The 20,000-nt window shown below is 44.7% G+C and overlaps 1 protein-coding gene across 3 annotated transcripts in view; it reads right to left on the bottom strand.

Moving 5' to 3' along the window:
- Positions 1-6,877: 6,877 nt before the first annotated feature.
- The window catches only part of man1a2 (mannosidase, alpha, class 1A, member 2), a 288,606-nt gene continuing 275,483 nt past the window's right edge, over positions 6,878-20,000 (bottom strand). For all 3 annotated transcript variants that reach the window (XM_083639580.1, XM_083639579.1, XM_083639581.1), the window contains exons 13-15: positions 19,121-19,293; positions 11,162-11,277; positions 6,878-7,044 (exon numbers count right to left, since the gene is read on the bottom strand). In XM_083639580.1, the coding sequence (XP_083495706.1) occupies positions 6,909-7,044; positions 11,162-11,277; positions 19,121-19,293 (425 nt within the window). In that variant the 3' untranslated portion in view covers positions 6,878-6,908. The remainder of the gene's footprint in view (positions 7,045-11,161; positions 11,278-19,120; positions 19,294-20,000) is intronic.

Here is a 20,000-nt window from a genome sequence, read left to right on the forward strand (position 1 = left end):
TATCGGGCTGTTTTAAACTCTGTTGCCAGAAGAGAGGTGAGATGAACAGCCAGCTCCACAGAGCCAGCTTCAGAAGAGAGGTGAGATGAACAGCCAGCTCCACAGAGCCAGCTTCAGAAGAGAGGTGAGATGAACAGCCAGCTCCACAGAGCCAGCTTGAGAAGAGAGGTGAGATGAACAGCCAGCTCCACAGAGCCAGCTTCAGAAGAGAGGTGAGATGAACAGCCAGCTCCACAGAGCCAGCCAGCTTCAGAAGAGAGGTGAGATGAACAGCCAGCTCCACAGAGCCACTAAGACTGAGAATATTACTATTTAAATCTTTTCATAACGTTAGGTGGTGCTGTTGGAAGCCTTGCATCGGAGAGCCAATCATGAGTGTTGTGGGCGGGCCTGCTTTCTGGGACAGTGACGCTCATGCAGAACCGGTGCTGTCGCGTTTGCGGAGAAACATATTAATCACTTACATAACCTGTTAATAGGACGTGTTTCTTACGGCCCCGGCGGCTAGAGGTCTTTCCCCCAGCGATATGCCCGACTCCCGAGGCTAACGTTACAGAGCCTGCTGCTGTCTGATGACTTCACAGCGCTTCACAGTAGCAAGCGGGCCACTTCCGGGTAGGACAAATGATTGTAAAATAAACAACAGGTATAAACTCTCTTTGCAGCACATCAGTGTCTTGCTCTATATGCAACTATGAAACATTGCATTGCCGCTACCAAATAAAATTCTAATAATAAATGTAGGCGTGTCTGCTGCCAGCCGTTCTCGCCGGGCTCAATGAACCAGATTTGGAACAGTAAATTCCCAGACGTTTGGTGGTTAGGTGGCGCTGTTGGCGCCGCTCACCAAACGTCTGGAAACCGAGACTACACACAGCTTCAGATAAATCAGTCGTCTGGGCACAAGCACACAGTGACAAACCTGAAACAAAAGGACAGCCAGACTTTTTTTTAAATTCTGTTCACTTTTTCATAACATCTTTATTGAATTTGTGTCTCATTTTTAAACATATTTACAGGTCTTTTTCTCTGTTTTTAGTTCAGTAAAAATACAAATACGGAACACTTGATTTTCAAAACCAAACGTCGCTCCCAGCGACAGCCCGGGTTTTGCCTGGGCTTCCTCCCCATCGGATACAGGTGATGATGTTAGAGACCGGGGGGGGGGGGGGGGGGGGGGTTTAGGGTAGGACACAAGACTTGTTTTACTTCATCAGTATACTGTAGGCTGCACCAACGACTGCCACCAGTTTGGATAGACATATATAGAGAGGTGGAGATACTGGATGGAGAAGGAATGAGTGGGTGGGGGAGGGGGTGTGTAATGCAGCCCTACTGCAGTGTTCATCAAACACCAGAGCAAGAAGTGTAGATTCATCCAGGTAGTATGTTACACACACACACACACACACACACACACACACACACACACACACACACACACACACACACACACACACACACACACAGACAGACAGACAGACAGACAGACAGACAGACAGAATCCACTGCGTTTAAAACTGAAGGGTTTATCCATTCAAGTTCTTCTCAACCTCTCAGATGAGTGGCGGAATGCAGGGGCGGACTGATATCCTAATTCAGGCCGGGCATTAGATACCAAGCAGGCCAGGCCGATACGGGCCGACGCGCGAAGAATTTGGGCCGTTTGAAGCCCAATTTGGGCCGTTTGAAGCCCAATTAGGGCCGTTTGAAGCCAGATTTGGGCCGTTTGAACTGAAGCCCAATTTGGGTCGTTTGTAGCCAGATTTGGGCCGTTTGAAGCACAATTTGGGCCGAGTCCAATTTTACAATGAGATGCACCCACTTTAACCCTGAATAAAGTAATAAAACCACTAGTAAACCAGTAGGCGGGCCTGGCCTGCTGTTCAGTGAGTGGCGAGCACCAATTTTTTTTTTTTTTTCAGGCCAGGCCAGGCCACCGGGCATTTGCCCGACGTGCCCGATTATGCAGTCCGCGCCTGGCGGAATGTCTTTGAGGCATCCGTTTGAAATCCAGTGGTTTCTGTTTCTTTTTAGACACCACAGAGTAAGACGTGAGCACAGGACGCTCCGCTTCACCACCTGGATTCACTTTAGACTCAAGATGGTGATGAGAAACATGCCCGCGGAGCCAGGAAACTCACTACTGTTGATCCAGGAAGCAGGAAGTACTTCTGAAGATTCAAATCTTAGGAAATGACATGAAACAAATAACAGACTGTTCTCCTGTCACATTATCAAGGGAAACAGGGAAGCCTAGTAGTCTTTCAACCGAGGAATCTGGGTTAAGCATCACATTAGAATGATCAGAACTGAATTAAATGCAATTTAATGGTTATGTCCAGAAAAGTCAAGATGTCATATTTTTTTTGAAAAAGAGAAGCAAAACATTAAAGCCATTTTGTCTCACTGTGCGTTCACACCAATCGCCAAAATCGCATTACTCACTCGAGTTTGACGGCACAAATTCTTCGCTCAAGCTGAGAAATGTCTACTTGAGCGAACAGCGGCTGAGGCGAATGTCACGACGTTCATGCCGCGTCATTCGCACCACCCAGGCCAAAATGGTGTCTGCTCACATGTTTGCATTGACTTTGTATGTATAATCTTGCCGTGTGCGTTTGCGACATCATGTTTGGTCTGAACACAGCTTCAGTTTCACGCTCTGAGCAGTTTACTGGTCTCAAGTCCAAATCCCCTCTGGATCCTGTATTGACTCGATATCAGCGGACACACGGCGTGAATTTATATCTTTGACATAAAAAAGAAAGTAAAAGAGCACCGTATTGGCCAAAGGTGTCACATTGACAATAAGGCTCGAAATGAATCTATAACAAAACAGATTATTCTAAGTGCAATTTACACTCGTCAGTTGAAATCATAAGAATCATGTTCAGTAGCTGGATCGTCTCCCAGCTTGCCTTTGCCACCTGAAGCATCTCCTCACACAACTACATACTTATATACACACTCCTGTCACACACACTGCTGGACTACACACACACACACAAACAGAATGCCATTTAACACACACACACACACACACACACACACACACACACACACACACACACACACACACACACACACACACACACACGCAGCCTCTCCACAGGTTACTGAGCCCAGCTCTCCATCATTAAGTGGTAACTGGAATACAAAACAAAAAACAAAAAAACATCCAAGAATTCACCTGGATTTTATCAGCCGATTATATATTTATATTTTTTAAGTGGTTGATGGACTTTAAATGGACTTAAAAAAGTAATCAAAGCCTTTGGCTTTTTTTTAAAGCATTTTGCTTGATTTCTGTTAATAAAAATGTTTGATTTTCAATTGAATAAATAATTAAGTACTACTGCAGGCCTGTAAAAGACAAAAAATGAAAACCCTTTTTATTCAGGGCTTTTTCATGGTAACTTGTTTAGTGATTATTTTGATAGATTTTGTTTTGTTTTGCTTTTAACTCTGTAGCACTTTGAGACGTACTGTAGGCAACTTTGCGTGTGACATCAGTAGCTGGCCGCTCTGTGATGCTTTCGACCAGAGAATCCAAAGAGACGAGAGAGGAGAAGATCTAACACTGCTGAGTCCAGCTCCCTCTGCTGCTGCTTAGGAGACAGTTTGGCTTCCTCATCACAATTTAATTTGGGCAAACGGGGAATCCACAGTGTCAGTTAGGGGGGACGAGACACTTTGGGATTCAGGCTGCCAAGATGGGTGGATTTGTACATCCACATCTTGCCTGGTGCAGCATTGATGTAGAATAATTGGCTGATAAAATGCTACGTGTCAAACAGTGGAGCGTTCAGTCACCGTGGACAGCAGTCCGCTCCAGATCCACACAGTCTGAGCTTCAGTCTAGACTAGAGGGTTCCCATAGTTTGTTTCACATTCCAGACTTTCCTGCAACGTCTCAACTCGATTTGAAGGTTCCGGTGGGTGTTTTCTGATAATAGTGTAGGAGCAATATAAATGTCACCATGGTCATATCAATTTATTACTGATCATTATTCTTCAAAATTTTCTTTTTAAATGTATTCTGTGTATTTAGAGTTGCACTGAGGCACATTCCCGATAAAATAGTTTGACAAGGTAATAAATGACTGAATCTTGAATCTTTACTACAACTAATGAAAGGTGAAATGAGAGTGGATCTACAGCTAGAGAAAGTGAACAGTTGAATGAGTGTCTGTAACCTTGTTGGATTCCCGTGAGAACGAGATCACGATCATATGGCAAACCCATCTTGCCACGCTCCAATCTATTGGTTTGAATCGGACCAATCAGCGTCCGAGGAAATATGAGGCGGTCCTAAGTGGTTGAAGTTAGCTTGTGATAGACAGATGGTTCATCCAATCACCTGCCAAGTATTTTGCTGAAAGTGCCTGCCATTTTTAAGCGGTTTCCAAGATCGAGTTCTCCAGATGGTTCTGTGAAACAAACCATCTGGCAGCATCAGTTTAGTGTATCTCGACTTCAAAACAATGTTTTCCCAAAGCTTTTGTGTCACTCCCAAAACGTTTCAACACATGGAAATGATCAAATTGATTTTACATACTTCTTTCAATTTCCTAGACGTGTGGGAACCCTGAGACTAAAATACCTTGTCTGGTTTTGACTTGAGATGGACAGAGGGCTGGAGAGGAGAGGGGGCAGATGATGACAGGAAGTGATTGGGTTGAGGTGGCAGACACAAAGTGATTCTGCTGAGTTGAGGTGGCAGAGACCAGCTGATGACGGTGGGAAACCTCAGTAGAGACAGATGGGAAGGGCTCCGTTTATTTTGCTCTTTCAGTGCTACACCTCCACTTTCCTCCTCATCACAGTCTTCCCAAACAAAGTGCACAATCAACTTATTTACAGCGGCGGTTATTTCATACACGCGCACACACACACACACACACACACACACACGTACATAAGCATTGCCGGTTCTGGCCTCGTCTTACAATGTGTCGGTACTAGGGCTGCACAATTAATCGAATATTAATCATGACCAAAATGTTGGCTTCCCGCAATCATGAAAACAAGAAAATCTAAAATGGAGATAAAAAAGCGCTGTATTCTGTTGAGCAATGTTGCTCTCATTTTGTCTTGTCGTAAATCCAGCGCACCTCTTTCCCTCGCAGTCGTGCACTCCGCCCCTCCTCCAAATTCCAAACACGCTGTGGTGCGTGTAGCTTCAGCTCCAGTCAAGAAGAGAGAGCCGGCATGTTTGTCCGTTTATGTTGAAACCTTTGGTAGAAGATGACAGCTCAACGAAATCCAGTGTTATTATTTTTTAAGTTCAATAAATGCATGATTTTCCCAAAGTCAAAGAGTAAATCGTGTCTGATAATTGTGATCTCAACATTGATCAAAGTAATCGTGATTATCATTTTGACCATAATCGTGCAGCCCTAGTCAGCACAACAAGAAAATGACGTGGAGTGATTTGTGTGGAAGAGAAAAAACAAAACATAATCGATGGGATGTGAGAGGCGGATAAAAGTGTGGATGAATGGAATGGTGTGGTCAGAAAGTGAGGAAGGAGAGAGAGGCAGCATCCCACTGAGTAGCAGCAGAACATCTGGAGGAGAGGAGTGGCAAAGATGGGATTTCCCCACCCCCCAACGACCATACAGTATTGTTCCATTTACAACTGTCCACTTTTTTTGGAAAAAGAGGCGGGGAGTCGTTCAGCCGCCGCCGCCGCTTCCCTTCCACCCGCTGACGAAGTGACAAGCCGAGAAACAGTTCCAGGTCAAAGTTCATCTGATGGAGAGTAAACAGGTAGAGTGGGCTGTAGGTGGGGGAGGGGGGTGGAAGAAGTGAAGGGCCGCGATTGAACCCTGTGTCCCCACAACAATTTGTCCAGAAGATAAAAGCAAAGCCAAAAAAAAACACCTCATCAACAAACCCTGTAGAGTCCTCAAGTCCGTCTGCCTGGAGAAAACAAAAGTCCATTTCGGGCTGTGTTCTTTCACAAAGCTCCGGTCACTCTCTCTACGTCTCGGTGTGAGTCCGTATGTGAGCAAAGTTTGGTCAGATTGGAAGAAAATTTAAAAATAAACTAAATCAAGGCTCCTGATTGGAGCTCGGTCCTTCGAGGGGGGGGGGGGGGGGGTGCGGGGAAAGAAAAGTAGAGTCAATCCCAGCCAATCACAGGACCGAGCAGCACACCCACCACCTTCCTTTCTGATATAAGCGGAGACACAGAAGTAGCCTGGTTAAAACCACCCTGATCACGTGACCTCACATGATGTTTGGCTCCATGGATCAGTCTGGACTTCCAGCCACCCCATCTGACCTGAAACTACAATGTAACTGGGCCAATCAGAGACTGTGTCGTAGTTGATGACGTAATCTGGCCAATCAGGGACACCGCTGCAAAACAGTAATAGCGTCTCCCGAAAGCAACGAGCGTTAACGTTAGTAACTAAGGTTAACGTTAGTAACTAAGGTTAACGTTAGTAACTAAGGTTAACGTTAGTAACTAAGGTTAACGTTAGTAACGTTACCATAACAAACAAGAACAAGAGCATGCACCAGGCATCCAGTCAGTGGATTTGGATTTGACTGAAGGAGTTTGTCTGTCAAGACAAGTACCCCCCAAGTCCACACTGATACGTAGAGTGAAACAGAATGTGACGTCACATGATCAGAATGGGTTTTATCAGGCTAAGACAGAACAGAGAGATCGACAGAAAGAGAGTAAAAGAAAGAAAATGAGAGAGTCGACAACAACATTTCCAAGTCCTCGCCGTTCTCCCGGTCTCTGTTTGGTGTCTGCAGTCTGAGAGCAGTTCAGAGTCCGTTGAGCTTTGTGTGTGATATTGTCCAGTGTGGGTGGGTGGTGGGCGGGGCGGGGGCGGTGCACCCGCGGGTGCTGTGGCGGAAGGAGGCAGAGGGTCCCGCGTGTGTGTCTAGCGCTGGGCCGGCTCGCTGCCCGGCAGGGTGATGTTGCCCAGGTGGAGCACGGGGAGCGGGTGAGCCTCTGTGTTGAACACCCAGCTCTCCAACGGGATGAGGTCATCACTGGAGAACAACAGGTACAGGTACCTGGGGGAGGGAGGGGCGAGAGGACAGGAGGGAAAGAAGGGGGGTTAGAGAAGGTGGGAGAAACACAAGTTTACACACCACGGCGAGTAGGGGTGGGCGATATGGCCCTAAAATAATATCAGAATATTTCAGGGTATTTCTGCGATCGCGATATTCTTGACAATGACAATATACTGAAAAACATTTCATTATTAATTTCAAGAACATACAAATGCTACAAAATAAGTTCGTTTTCTAAGTCAGCACAAACGTAACAGTTAAGTTTGCCTTCCAATAGTCAGTAAAAATTAAACAAAAAATATCTCTCAGTTCTTTAGTTTGTAAACAACAACAGTAGCTCTCAGAGTGAGATTCTGATTCTGTATAAAATATATACTGTGTATGTACTGGAGTCACTGCAAATAAAGCTGTAAGTAAAGCTGCAAATAATGTGTGTAACCATAGTAACGTTTAGTCCAAATCAATATGGTGGCTACCATTGACTGTATTTTCAGTTTACTTTACACCAGAAATCGGAACGGTGTGACATCGTTATGTCAAGTCGGAATATTGCCATTATCATTTTTTTTTTTTAATTATATAAAAAAATTATAGCGGTATTATCGTGAACGATACAAGCAGTCCATCAGTCTATTTGATACAGAGCCACTGTTTTACCTTAATTTGGCTCACAGCCACAGAGACTGTGGGCCAGCAGGGACAAAGTTTGAGAACGGGCCTAGACCAAACACTGTACATAACCTAAATGTCGTTGTCTCAGGAAGTTGCAGCCAGCGTGTCGGGCGGGGGCTAGGGTGACCTTTATCGATTAGTCTGCCAAAGACAAAGTTTACTGGCATCTGGTGCTTGTGGATGTTAATTTCAAAGACATAAAAACACAGTGTTACCTGCCTCCCTGGTGGAAGAAGAGCTGGCACAGTCAGCTTTGGTTTATAGTAATTATCAGCGCAGTGTGTGAATGCATCTTTGACCTGTCAGACTGCTTGGGTGAAAGTTAGAACTGTAGTGTACACAATCCATTTATTAACTGTAGCAGTGTGCTATGCACAGAGCTACCAGCAGGGGGAGACATAGTGCTGCATTAGCTTTCTGTCAGCCCACTGGGTCACAGTCTGGACTCACAGCCTCTTCTGCTATCATGAACATGAGAACTGCTCTTTGCTCGAATGCAGTGATTCCCAAACCGGGATATGCGTACCCCTAGGGGTACGTGGAGGTACTACAGGGGGTACTTGAGACAAAGGGGAAAATGGAAAAATTGTGACATCAGTGATGTCATGAATCCTAAGAAAAAGAGTGAGACAAGCACATCCAATCCCAGGCAGGGGCAGGTGCTGAGCTGAACTGGAGCAGTGAAATAACAAGACAAAATAAAAACTGCTCGTACACTGCAGAGCTCCATTTCAATGATTTAGAGCGTCTAGCTCGGAACGTCACTCACTCTAGTTCAGTGGTTCTCAAATCTTTTCAAATGAAGGACCCCTAAACTGACAAAAATTAGACCACGGACCCCCATTTGATAGGATTTTGTCCCATGGTCCCCCATATGATAATAAGATTGATGCTTTTAGATGTTTTATTACAGAAAGTGTATAAAACCCATGACCAAAATACTCATTGTGTTACTTATGAATGGAATTATAGCGAAAATAAATTACCCCCCTTCTGGCTGGGGACCCCATGGAACCCCCTCAAGGACCCCTGGGGGTCCCCGGACCCCCATTTGAGAACCACTGCTCTAGTTGGTGCACTCAAGGATTGTGTATCATCAGTGATGTCATAAATCAAGTGGACATGTGACATCATCAGTGATGTCATAACTCTTTCCCTACATAGCCATTGTGACACCATCAGTGATGTTATAAATCCTCCCCTGCTGGTGGTATAATTAAGCAATATAGCATGAGAGCAAGTGTGTTGTGGAGAATATATCCCGCTGATAAGCTGTTATCCTACTCGGCCTGTGGCCTCGTGGGATAACAGCTTATCAGCGGGATATATTCCACAACACCACGCAGCTCGGATAATCTTCACACATGAGGACCACTTTCATGAGTTTTGAAGCGTAACTGTGAGCCCTAGAGGTAAAAAGCTCGTGCTAAACTAATCCAGAGCTACACACAGTGTCGCATAGGCGTCCACGCATTGATTGCGAGAGAAAGAATTTCCGCGTTCACTCGTGATGACGTATAATATCCGCGTCGACATTGTAGTCTCATTTAGCCGTTTGCTAGCTAGCCACCCTTTTAACGGCACATAAAAGCTTCAAAACTCATAAAAGTGGTCTTCATGTGTGAAGATGATGTTACTAAACACTGGTTCGCATTTGATTAAGCCAGCGTTGCCCAGAGAGATTATTAGAAGCATCGCGCCAAAAACCAATTCAAAACTCCCATAGGCGAAAACTGTGAAGAACCAGGGCTGTTAGCATCGATGATTTCCGGACTCGTTACTGCGGCTCTCTATAGAAACCAGACGTAAGAACCAGAAGCACTCTTGAGGCGGGTTTCTTCACATAATCACTGTAGCTCTCCTCCTAGCTACGTTGTCTGGTACTACACTACCTGAGCAGTGAGCAGTCGACTGAACCACACTCCCTGTCACTAGAGAATAGTGCCCTGACCCGACACCCTGAGGTGATTGGTGCCACACCTAAGAATCTAAAGACATTCTCTCAAACACTATCATTTAATATATCTAATCTATGTCCGGTTCGTTTTCAGCTTCACTGCAAGACAAAATGGCTTCCAGATCAGAGAAGCATTTCTCCTGTCCTGTCTGCCACGACATATTTAAATCCTGTCATGTAACCACAGCTTCTGCAAAACCGGTCTGCAGATCTGGTGGACAGAGAGACTAACACATCATTGCCCACTTTGTAGGGAAATATCTTCACAGAGTAAACCACCTCGTAACTTGGTGTTGAAGAACCTGTGTGAGGCTTTCTTACTGGAGAGAGATCAGAGGGCTTCAGCAGAGTCTGAGCCCCTCTGCAGTCTGCACTCTGAGAAACTCAAGCTCTTCTGTCTGGACCATCAGCAGCCGGTGTGTCTCATCTGTCGAGATTCAGAAACACACACCGACCACAGATTCAGACCCATCGAGGAAGCTGCACGGCCTCACAAGGAGGAACTCCAGAAATGACTGAAGCCCTTAATGGAGAAACTGGAGTTCTTTAAAGGGGCCATATTATGCATTTAAGTTAAACAAGACAAGTTAAAGGAAAGTGTGATCTAACCGCTTATCGGGTCGTGGAGCAGTTCCACCACGGGACCCCAAACTTCCCTTTCCAGCTCTGACTGGCACCCAGCTGGACGGGCCTGGAACAGCACCCGCGCAAAATCACACGACAAATCCATCTTGCCACTCTTCAATCTACTGGTTTGAATCTGAACCACCAGTGGTTCACACCAATCAGCATCCTATGAGGCAGCTAGGGGCGGGCTTTAGGTGTGATGGCAGCGAGAACGAGCTCATGACGTCATGATAGACATCCAATAACCTGCCAATAATCTGGTTTTTGAAAAGTGCCTGTGCTTTGAAACGGTTTCATGAGAGACTCGTTCCCACATGGTTATGTGAAAACAAACCAGCTGGTAGCATCAGGTTACCTGGAACCGCCTCAAGGACCATTTGAGCGTAGTGCTACAGAAAAGCCTTTCTAAAAGTGTTTTTTGTAGCATCAAGTAGGATTCTGCTATGGAACCACTTTCTGGTACTATGTAGAACCCGCTTCTTTAAAGAGTGTACTGTACTGTATTCATACAATGTGCTGTGTGACTGCTTGATGAAAACATAATGTACTCAGGAGAGTGCAACAGCACTAAGTATACAAACAATTACACAAAACACTTTGTTCTTACATTGTTAGTTCTCAGAATAAATTTCCATTAGTGAAAGCAGGTTAACACACTGAAGTGGAGCCATTGTTTAAAACAAAACAATCTCAAATAAATGCTTACTTTTGGGGTGACAGGTCAATTTCTTACAATCAGTCAACCCAGCAGCCTCCCAGCCCCATCCTCATATTGATTGATTAATCAATCAACCAATCAACCGAGCGACCCATCAACGAGCCGATGAGCAGAACAATCATTTCGAGTCAGCAGTTTCTTACTTGAGCGTCTCGGCCAGGAAGAAGCTCTGCTGCACGTCGTCGTAGGTCGGGTTGGAGGAGTAGACGTCCTTCACCCCCGAAAAGCCTCCGCTCACCCTGCAGTACTTATCTATGGCCTGCAGTGAAGAGGGGGAGGAGAGGAAGAGGTAGAAGAAAGGAGTGAGAGAGAGAGGGAAATAGTTAATTTGATGGGAAAAAAGTAACAGCCCTGGAGAAACTCAGCATACTGCAGCTTACTGCGAGCTCCTTCAGATGTTTGTTATCAAACATCTCTTAAATATAAAATGAAGAGGCTTTTTGAGCTGTGTTTCCGTTTGTAATATTAATACCAGGTGATGATAAATATGTTTTTTCTACAAATGAGCAAATCAACAAACGGAGTCAGGTGCTGTGTTGGCTCTGGAGAGATAGATACAAAAATAAAACAGTTCATTTTGTTTTTAGCGTGTGCTTTGCCTTATCTACACACGAGTGGGCGGCACTTGTGCAGCGATCCTCCAGCTGTTGATTCCAGCAGTATGTTATCATCTGTTGTCTCTATTGATTTGCATTGAGGAGGTGTTACTGTTGATTCCAGCAGTATGTTATCATCTGTTGTCTCTATTGATTTGCATTGAGGAGGTGTTACTGTTGATTCCAGCAGTATGTTATCATCTGTTGTCTCTATTGATTTGCATTGAGGAGGTGTTACTGTTGATTCCAGCAGTATGTTATCATCTGTTGTCTCTATTGATTTGCATTGGAGGTGTTACTGTTGTTTCCAGCAGTATGTTATCATCTGTTGTCTCTATTGATTTGCATTGAGGAGGTGTTACTGTTGATTCCAGCAGTATGTTATCATCTGTTGTCTCTATTGATTTGCATTGGCGGTGTTACTGTTGATTCCAGCAGTATGTTATCATCTGTTGTCTCTATTGATTTGCATTGGAGGTGTTACTGTTGATTCCAGCAGTATGTTATCATCTGTTGTCTCCATTGATTTGCATTGAGGAGGTGTTAGTGGGGATTGCTGCACGTCACCCCTACATGTCCTTTATCACTCCATTTCACTATTAACACACCTCACTGAAAGCATTATCTGTCCTTGTCTTCCATTGTGTCTCTCTCACACACACACTCTCACACACACACACACACACACACACACACACACACACCTTCCCTCCCTCTGTCGTGTCCCTGTGTGACTGTTTTGCCATCAGCAGATTTCCGTCATTGATCCTGTTATTCATGGGCTGCTGCATCCGACATGTGTGTGTGTGTGTGTCCATCTGCATCCACACCACGGTGTCCCGCAACCGTCTAACACACACGCGCGCGCACACATGCTTTTCACAAATCACAAATCTCAGACACATAAACATCAAGTTGCATAAATTAATATTGTGGCACATGAGCGCAAACACACGCACACACGCACACACAAAGTAAACTACAAAATCCATTCATGAACACACACAAAATCAAACACACTTCACTTACAGTACACACACATTCAGTGGTCCCATATTGTTCAAACATCAACTACACACATTCTCTTATTAGGTTATACGTAGATTTGTGGCAACTGCACCCACAAAATATACAACACACACACACACACACTAGGGATGTTCATCAATCTTTTTTTTTTTTATCAAATCAAATAGGCCTAAATGTGCTGAAACTACAGTATAAGATAGGATTTCACTACGTGGTCGCAACCAGGTGAGGGCGCAATGGGACTATGAGACAGAGAAAAACAGAACAGAACACCTCTGGGTGGGGCTATGGGCATGGTCTCACTGGGCTTGCTGCGGTGAGAACAGCAACAGCACATTATTGTCAGCACTCAGCCAGATGAGGAAATGAAGCGAGCGAAGCAAAGTTTTGTGTGGGACCATTTCAAGTTAAAAGACGACATTGTTCATTGCAAGAACTATGATGCCGTTTATAAGTACAACACGGCTAAGAAGCCAATGATTCACCACTTGAACAGCGTACACCCGAGCCTGGTTAACGAGGAAGGCGCCTCGTCCTCGGCCGGCATGCAGAAAAGATCACCCAGGCCATCTGCAACCTCATCGAGACGGATATGCTGCCCATACATATCGTTGAGTAAATGATCAATGTGATCGAGCCAGAGTATACTATGCACTTCCCTCACGAAGCACCATTACCAGGCGGATTGAAAAGCGCTTCATTGCGCTTTGCACATAGGCATTTTGTAAAATAAATAAATAAATAATAATAATAAAAATATATATATATTACATTTTTTTATTAATAATATTATCGATAATCGATAATTGATCGTTAATTTTCCCGAATTTCGATTATGGAAATTGATTCGAAATGCCCATCCCTAACACACACACACAGTTGTCCCATGGCCATCTGTGCAAATAAAGAATGTAAATCAGAGGTGTACCTGCAGGAGGAGGAGCAGTGTATTAGAGGCAGCTGCTGAGTGACAGCCTCATTTCACTTGACAGCAGCTGGGCCCGCTTCCATCACACGCGCACGCGCACGCGCACGCACACGCACACGCACACGCACACGCACACACACACACACACACACACACACACACACACACACACACACACACACACACACACACAGGGGTACAGGTGGTACGGACATGGACACAGACATGCATACCTGCACATACACACACACACAGATGATGCTGTGATTGTGTTTGCTGTGATTTTGCACCTATTTAAAACTATTTAAAACTGCAGCTTGTCTGTAATGGAGCCTACAGCATAAGAATTTCACACATGCGTACAGTACTTGTACTACGGACTGACAATAAAAAGCTTGAATCTTGAAGAGACACATGGGTACAGGTGCATGCATGCACACACACGAATGAACAGGCAGTACAGGCATGATGTCACACACACACACACACACACACACACACACACACACACACACACACACACACACACACACACACACACACTCTCCCTTACAAGCCAGCCAGTGTTAATGGCCTCCATGGAGAGAGGTACTGTGACAGAGGCTGGTTTGGTGTACCAGATGGATACAGCTGGGCTATAGGGAATGTGTCTGTGATAGAGAGAGGAGAGAAACCTACAGAGAGCCTCAGCTGCTACGTGTGAGAAACATACTGTAGGGGTGTGTGTGTGTCTGTGAGAGAGAGAGAGAGAGAGAGAGAGAGAGAGAGAGAGAGAGAGACAGCAGAGGGAAGAGAGTCTGACAAGTTCAGCTTGGAGGCAACATACAGAGAGCCTCAGGTGTTACATGTAACAGTACAGTTTCAATTTCATTTGTGATGATTTAACACCGGCTGTGTCGCCACATCTGTAAGGTAACAATGTGTAACTAACGCTATAGGTGTTTACGGCATCCGCGGGTGGCGATGCGTTGAACGGGTCGCAGTCCATGGTGGTTTTCAAAACGCACTCCAAAACAAAAAAATATTTATTGCACAAACAACACCGTTACAAACGGTAACCAACGGGGGTTTCATCATTCCTACAGGGTTTCATATTCCTGTATATATTCCAGCAGCTATGACCAGGGGCATACAGTATCCTGTACGCCATTCAGTCACATTCATAGACAACAATCAAAAGTAATAGTAATTCTATGCAATATTTCATAGGCTACATGCCGACATTTAGGCTATTTTAAACCAGTCATAGTCATATGAGAACGCAGATGCGGGGGGTGTCTGCAGACCGGGCTGCTGCTGTATACTTGAGGAAAAGAGACGGCAAACTGGTTTGTAATTAAGGGTTTGCAATTCACTCGTCATTCGTGCTGATTAACGGGGCTCTGTGGGCGGACATGCTCCACCAGAAACATCTCTAAACGCACAGTAGGGCGCAGCTTCTAGAGATTATTATAACGTATTATTCATATCAGTGGAGGAAAAAACAATTGGCGATCATCCCTTCAATCGCTGATATACGATCTGATCTCCAATCGGATCAAGCCTAATTTACATGCGTTTACATGCGTTTTTCCTTATCCAGATACAGATCGCATATTAATACCAGGTGTATATGGGGCCTCTGAGTGAGTGAGTGAGTGAGTGAGTGAGTGAGTGAGTGAGTGAGTGAAGAAAGAAAGAGAAAAAGGAAAAGTGATGAAGAAACAAATAGAGAAAGAGCCAAACACAAATAAACGAGAATAGGTGAAAATAAATGTCAGCGACAGCAGGTAGAGTCAAAGGTAGAGTTTATAATAACAATACAAACACATTCTCGTCAACAAGAGGGCCGGACACACACACACGCGCATGCACACACACACATGCTCACACACCAGCCACAGGAAACCTTTCACCCCTCCGTCAGTGAGTGTCTCTCTGTCTGGTGCGTTCTGGAAGCTGAAAACAACATAGCTTTGCTCCTAGCTCTCTCTCTCTGCAGCTGGTCCTGGTTCCTCCATGGAGATGGGATGGCGTCTGTAGAAAATGCTCCGTAATGGCCCACCATCAGGCCTGTTCTTGGGGCAAATGACGACCACCAACCAAGGCGCCAACGACGCAATGATGATGTCACCGCCGTGATCATCATCGATGATGATGTCAGAGTTCACCTCGTGAGGTCATCGGTGATGTCAGAGTTTCCCCTGTGAGGTCATCAGCGAAGTCAGACGGTCTAGGCTGACTGTGATGGCAGACGTGACTTTATGAGGTCATCGATGATGTCATACCTCCCCGGACGTTGTGACATCACCAACGATGTCATACCTCGAATGTGGGGGGGTATAAAAGGTGTTGTTCTGCTATGATATGTTTGGTCCTGTTCCCCTTTCTGCAATGTGTATGCCACTCTGTATACTGCTTCTGCCTGATATTCCAAATAAATTCGCCTGACAGACATCTCTGTGGTTCTAACCGATCACTGCCCGTGAGCCCTTACCTAAGATCCGGCAACTTCACACAAGGCAAGCACACAAACTTCCCTACAGCGTCTCTCTCTCTCACCTGTTCATATGCCCATTTCCTCTGTCCGACAGTAAACCCCAGAGAACAATATTCATGTATAGAGTCGTTTCCATGTTGCCAGACACTATAATGACAGTTTGAGTCTCCGAGCGGCAAAAGAAGCAGTTTTAGCGAACGTGGAATGACGGTGGGCATTTGCCCGACTGGGTTACACTGACGATATTACTCAAGCTGTAAACAAGGCTATCTCGGTGAGTACTCAACCAATTTGAAAAAATTATGTCACGACGAGTCCCTTACACACATAGTGTGGAAAATAGGGTCCAGGTAAAAAAAACAACAACGAAATTATCCCTTAACAACGTCCTTATCATAAAGTATCATCTCACAGCTTCAGAGGCGGTAAAAAAGACTGCACTTGGCTTGACTTGCCGTCCAAACACTTGCCCTCTCAAGTGGACATACAGTAACCTTGCGAGGCAGCTGGTTGGAGCTGGTTCGACATCACGATCACACGGGGAATCCATCTTGCCATGCTGCCAGATATGCGTTTGACTCGACTCCACCAGTGGTGCGGACCAATCAGTGTCCGAGGCAGGAGGAGGCGGTCCTAAGTGGTTGAAGTTAGCCCGTGATAGATGGTGATAGACAGATGGACCAATCACCTGGCAAATATTTTTTGAAAGTTTCCAAGGTCGAGTTCCCAGATGGTTCTGTGAAACATCCATCTGGCAGCATCAGGTTAGACATGCAGATGATCAGAATAGAAAAAAGAAAAGTTTAGCAATGCTGTTTCAAGCCAGGAGTTTTGACAGTCACTATTAGGGGTGTCACAATATATCGTCCCACGAAATTTCGCGATAGTAAAACGTCACGATATGTATCGTTGAGATGAAATCTCATATCGCAATTTCCCCCCCCAAAATAGACTAAGAAACGTCTTTGTTTGTTGAAGTTCAATGTGTGGAAAGTAGTTTAGTTGAACAAGTCTCTGAAGAGACACATGAGAAGTTATACAGGAGAGAAACCATTCAATTGAGTTTCTGGCAAAACTGTTTACTTGACAGGAAAAACTGAAGATGCATAAAAAATAGATTAAGAAAAGTCTTGTTGTTTGAGTTTGAAGAAAAACTGAAGATGCATAATGAGAATTTATACTGCTGAGAAACCTTTTAGTTCAAAGTAAATCTAAGTGACGGTGTAACTCATTCTATTTCAAGATAAGCCTCATCTCCAATCTCATGTTTTTTCTAGTTGTTATTGTAATAACAATTTCCCACAACAGCATGTTTTGTATTTGTGCATTTCAAATAAAATACTACTTTTCCAGTCATATATTGTCATTATTCAAGTTTAAAAAAATATTGTTAAAATCGTATCGTATCGTATCGTTATCGTGAACCCAGTATCGTGATACGTATCGTATCGTGAACTGAGTGTATCGTGACACCCCTAGTCACTATTCCTAAACCCCAATACCTCAAGCCATTTAACAGAGGTAAACCCTGGAATAAAACCCAAATGTGCAATTTCATTCAACGATGGAACAAGGTTACCTTCTTCTACCCAGGAAGCACAGTTTTATGCTCCTAAGCACATCATTTTCTGCCTTTTATTTTTTCTGCCTTTATTCAACCACAATTAAATGGCTAAAGGGAAGGTCTGCTGAGCACGACCTCACCGTCGGCTTCACTCTGCTTCACATTCAAACATATCCACACAACCACAGCCTAGCACTGTTTCCCACTAAGCAGTTAAGCCCTCATTCACACCATACGCCAATCCCACGCTGAAGCTATGCAGCGCTATGGCAGTTTCAGTTCGGCATCCTTGTTAACAGGCGAGACCGTTCACACAAGCCGCACGCCACGCTCAAGCTACGCTGCAGCGATAGCTTCAGCTTCTGTGCTATTTTTCAAGCGTGCAGCGCGCTGCACCCGAGCTGCCAGGCATGAAGGCAATGCAAGTTGTGAGCGGGGGCAGGGCAGCTCTGAGCAAGGCGCTGGGGAGAAGAGAGTTTTTCTGGTGTGACCGGTTCAGCGTGGCACTCAGCTTCTGTTCAGCGTTGCTTCTGAATAGCACCTGGTGTGAACCAAGGGTAAGGGCATCTCGGCAGTAGTGTCGGAGTCGTAGGAGAGCGTTGCATATCCATTTTATTCACCCAGAACCTCGCAGCTGCTCTCGCTCTCTAAGCTCCAGGCTATCGCTGGCCCTGCTCCAAATAACCCGCAGCTCAGAAATGCCTCATAAAGCCCATTATGTTCATAGATTAGGTTTTACTGTGCTTTTATGTCATGTGTTTCATTGTTATTGTTATTGTTATTGTTGTTGTAAGCTCTGTCTGTCTGGAAACCCAATTTTCTTTATGGAACAATACTTTTTTGAATAGATGCGAAGAGTTATATTGCAATGACCTGCTGGTTAAGGAGAAGTAAGGGGAAAGTACACTATGATTTGGTTCACCAACCATCCAGACTGAGATGAATGGCTTGGATGGAAACCTACAACCTTCACCTGGGGGTGAATGTATACCGGACCGGCTACTATTTTCTCTCCAGTTCCGTGTGTGTGTGTCTTATTTATTTATATCTCCACAATTTTGTCAGTTCCTCCCCTCCTTCCTAATTCAATTTTATTGTGTATATATACTGTGGTTTTATCACCTCTATGTCAAGTAGAATAAGCCAACTTCTTCTGCTTGCATCTATATCATCTCATCCTACTATATAGTTATGTTAAGTCCCACTTCTTGCAGGACATCCACTGATGGAAATGCCATTTTACCCCATGGTTTTAACAGTTTGACAAGGCTCTGAACTGAACTTTTGAATGTAGTCAACACAACATCATAGTTTAATCGGGAGGAAAACTGCCAACTCAATCTCCCTGCGCTGCATTTTTGATTGGACATGAAGACAATGAATACACTCTAATGTGATATTTTATTGATCCTGGAGTGGAGTTGAGATGTGCTCGTGATTTATTGATGTTAAAATGCCGAGGTTGTAGACACACAGGAGGCAGTGTTGTGTATGTGTGATGTGTACCTGTGCTGCCTCCCAGCCCCACTGGCGGTATTTGGGGTCGTTGGTGAACCTCCACATGTACCAGTAGGTCTCGATGACCTCCGGCCGCAGGATGTAGTACTTCTCATTCTGCCGCACAGCCACCGCCTCTAGACCACTGTCAAACTTAAAGGCCTCCGGACCCAGCTTCAACACTGCAGAGCGAAAGAGACAGAGAGAGTGAGAGACATAGAGAGGGACAGACAGAGACACAGAAAGAGACAGAGAATAAAACAGCTCCCATTAAAACAATAAGAGGGATAAATAATAACACCTCCAAAACTCACTCTCGCACACATACTGTACACATAGGCACGCACGCACACGCACACACACACACACACACACACACAGCTCATAAAAAAACTCCATTTGTTGCCACGGCAACCTCTTTTCAGAGCAACCTCATGATTTTTTACTATGCAGACACACGCGCAGAATCATGATGCCAGATCACACACTGATGCCTGTTCGTCTTGATGGAAAGCATCCAGCTAAGCGTTTGATACTATCATACTGCTGTTTGACAGGAGGAGATATTAACACAGGCAGTGAATACTGCTGTTTGACAGGAGGAGATATTAACACAGGCAGTAGCTGATAATGTGATACCTGCTGGAAATGTAACATAAATATCACAAAATGTGCCTCCAGATGGCTAAAAATACATTGGCAAATAATGTAATAATTACCTTGCCAGATAATGTAATAACATCTTCGGACTGACACTGTAAAAACGTATACATGTCATAATGGAACAATTGGCAGGTAATGAAAAGTTTTAAATATTAGTTTCTGTCTAGTCTGTTCCACCTACCTGTCCTAAGAATACAACTATTTATATTGAATGTGTGTGCTGTGT

The sequence above is a fragment of the Poromitra crassiceps genome (assembly GCF_964638095.1).
Source record: "Poromitra crassiceps genome assembly, chromosome: 6".
Taxonomy (NCBI): Eukaryota; Metazoa; Chordata; class Actinopteri; order Beryciformes; family Melamphaidae; genus Poromitra; species Poromitra crassiceps.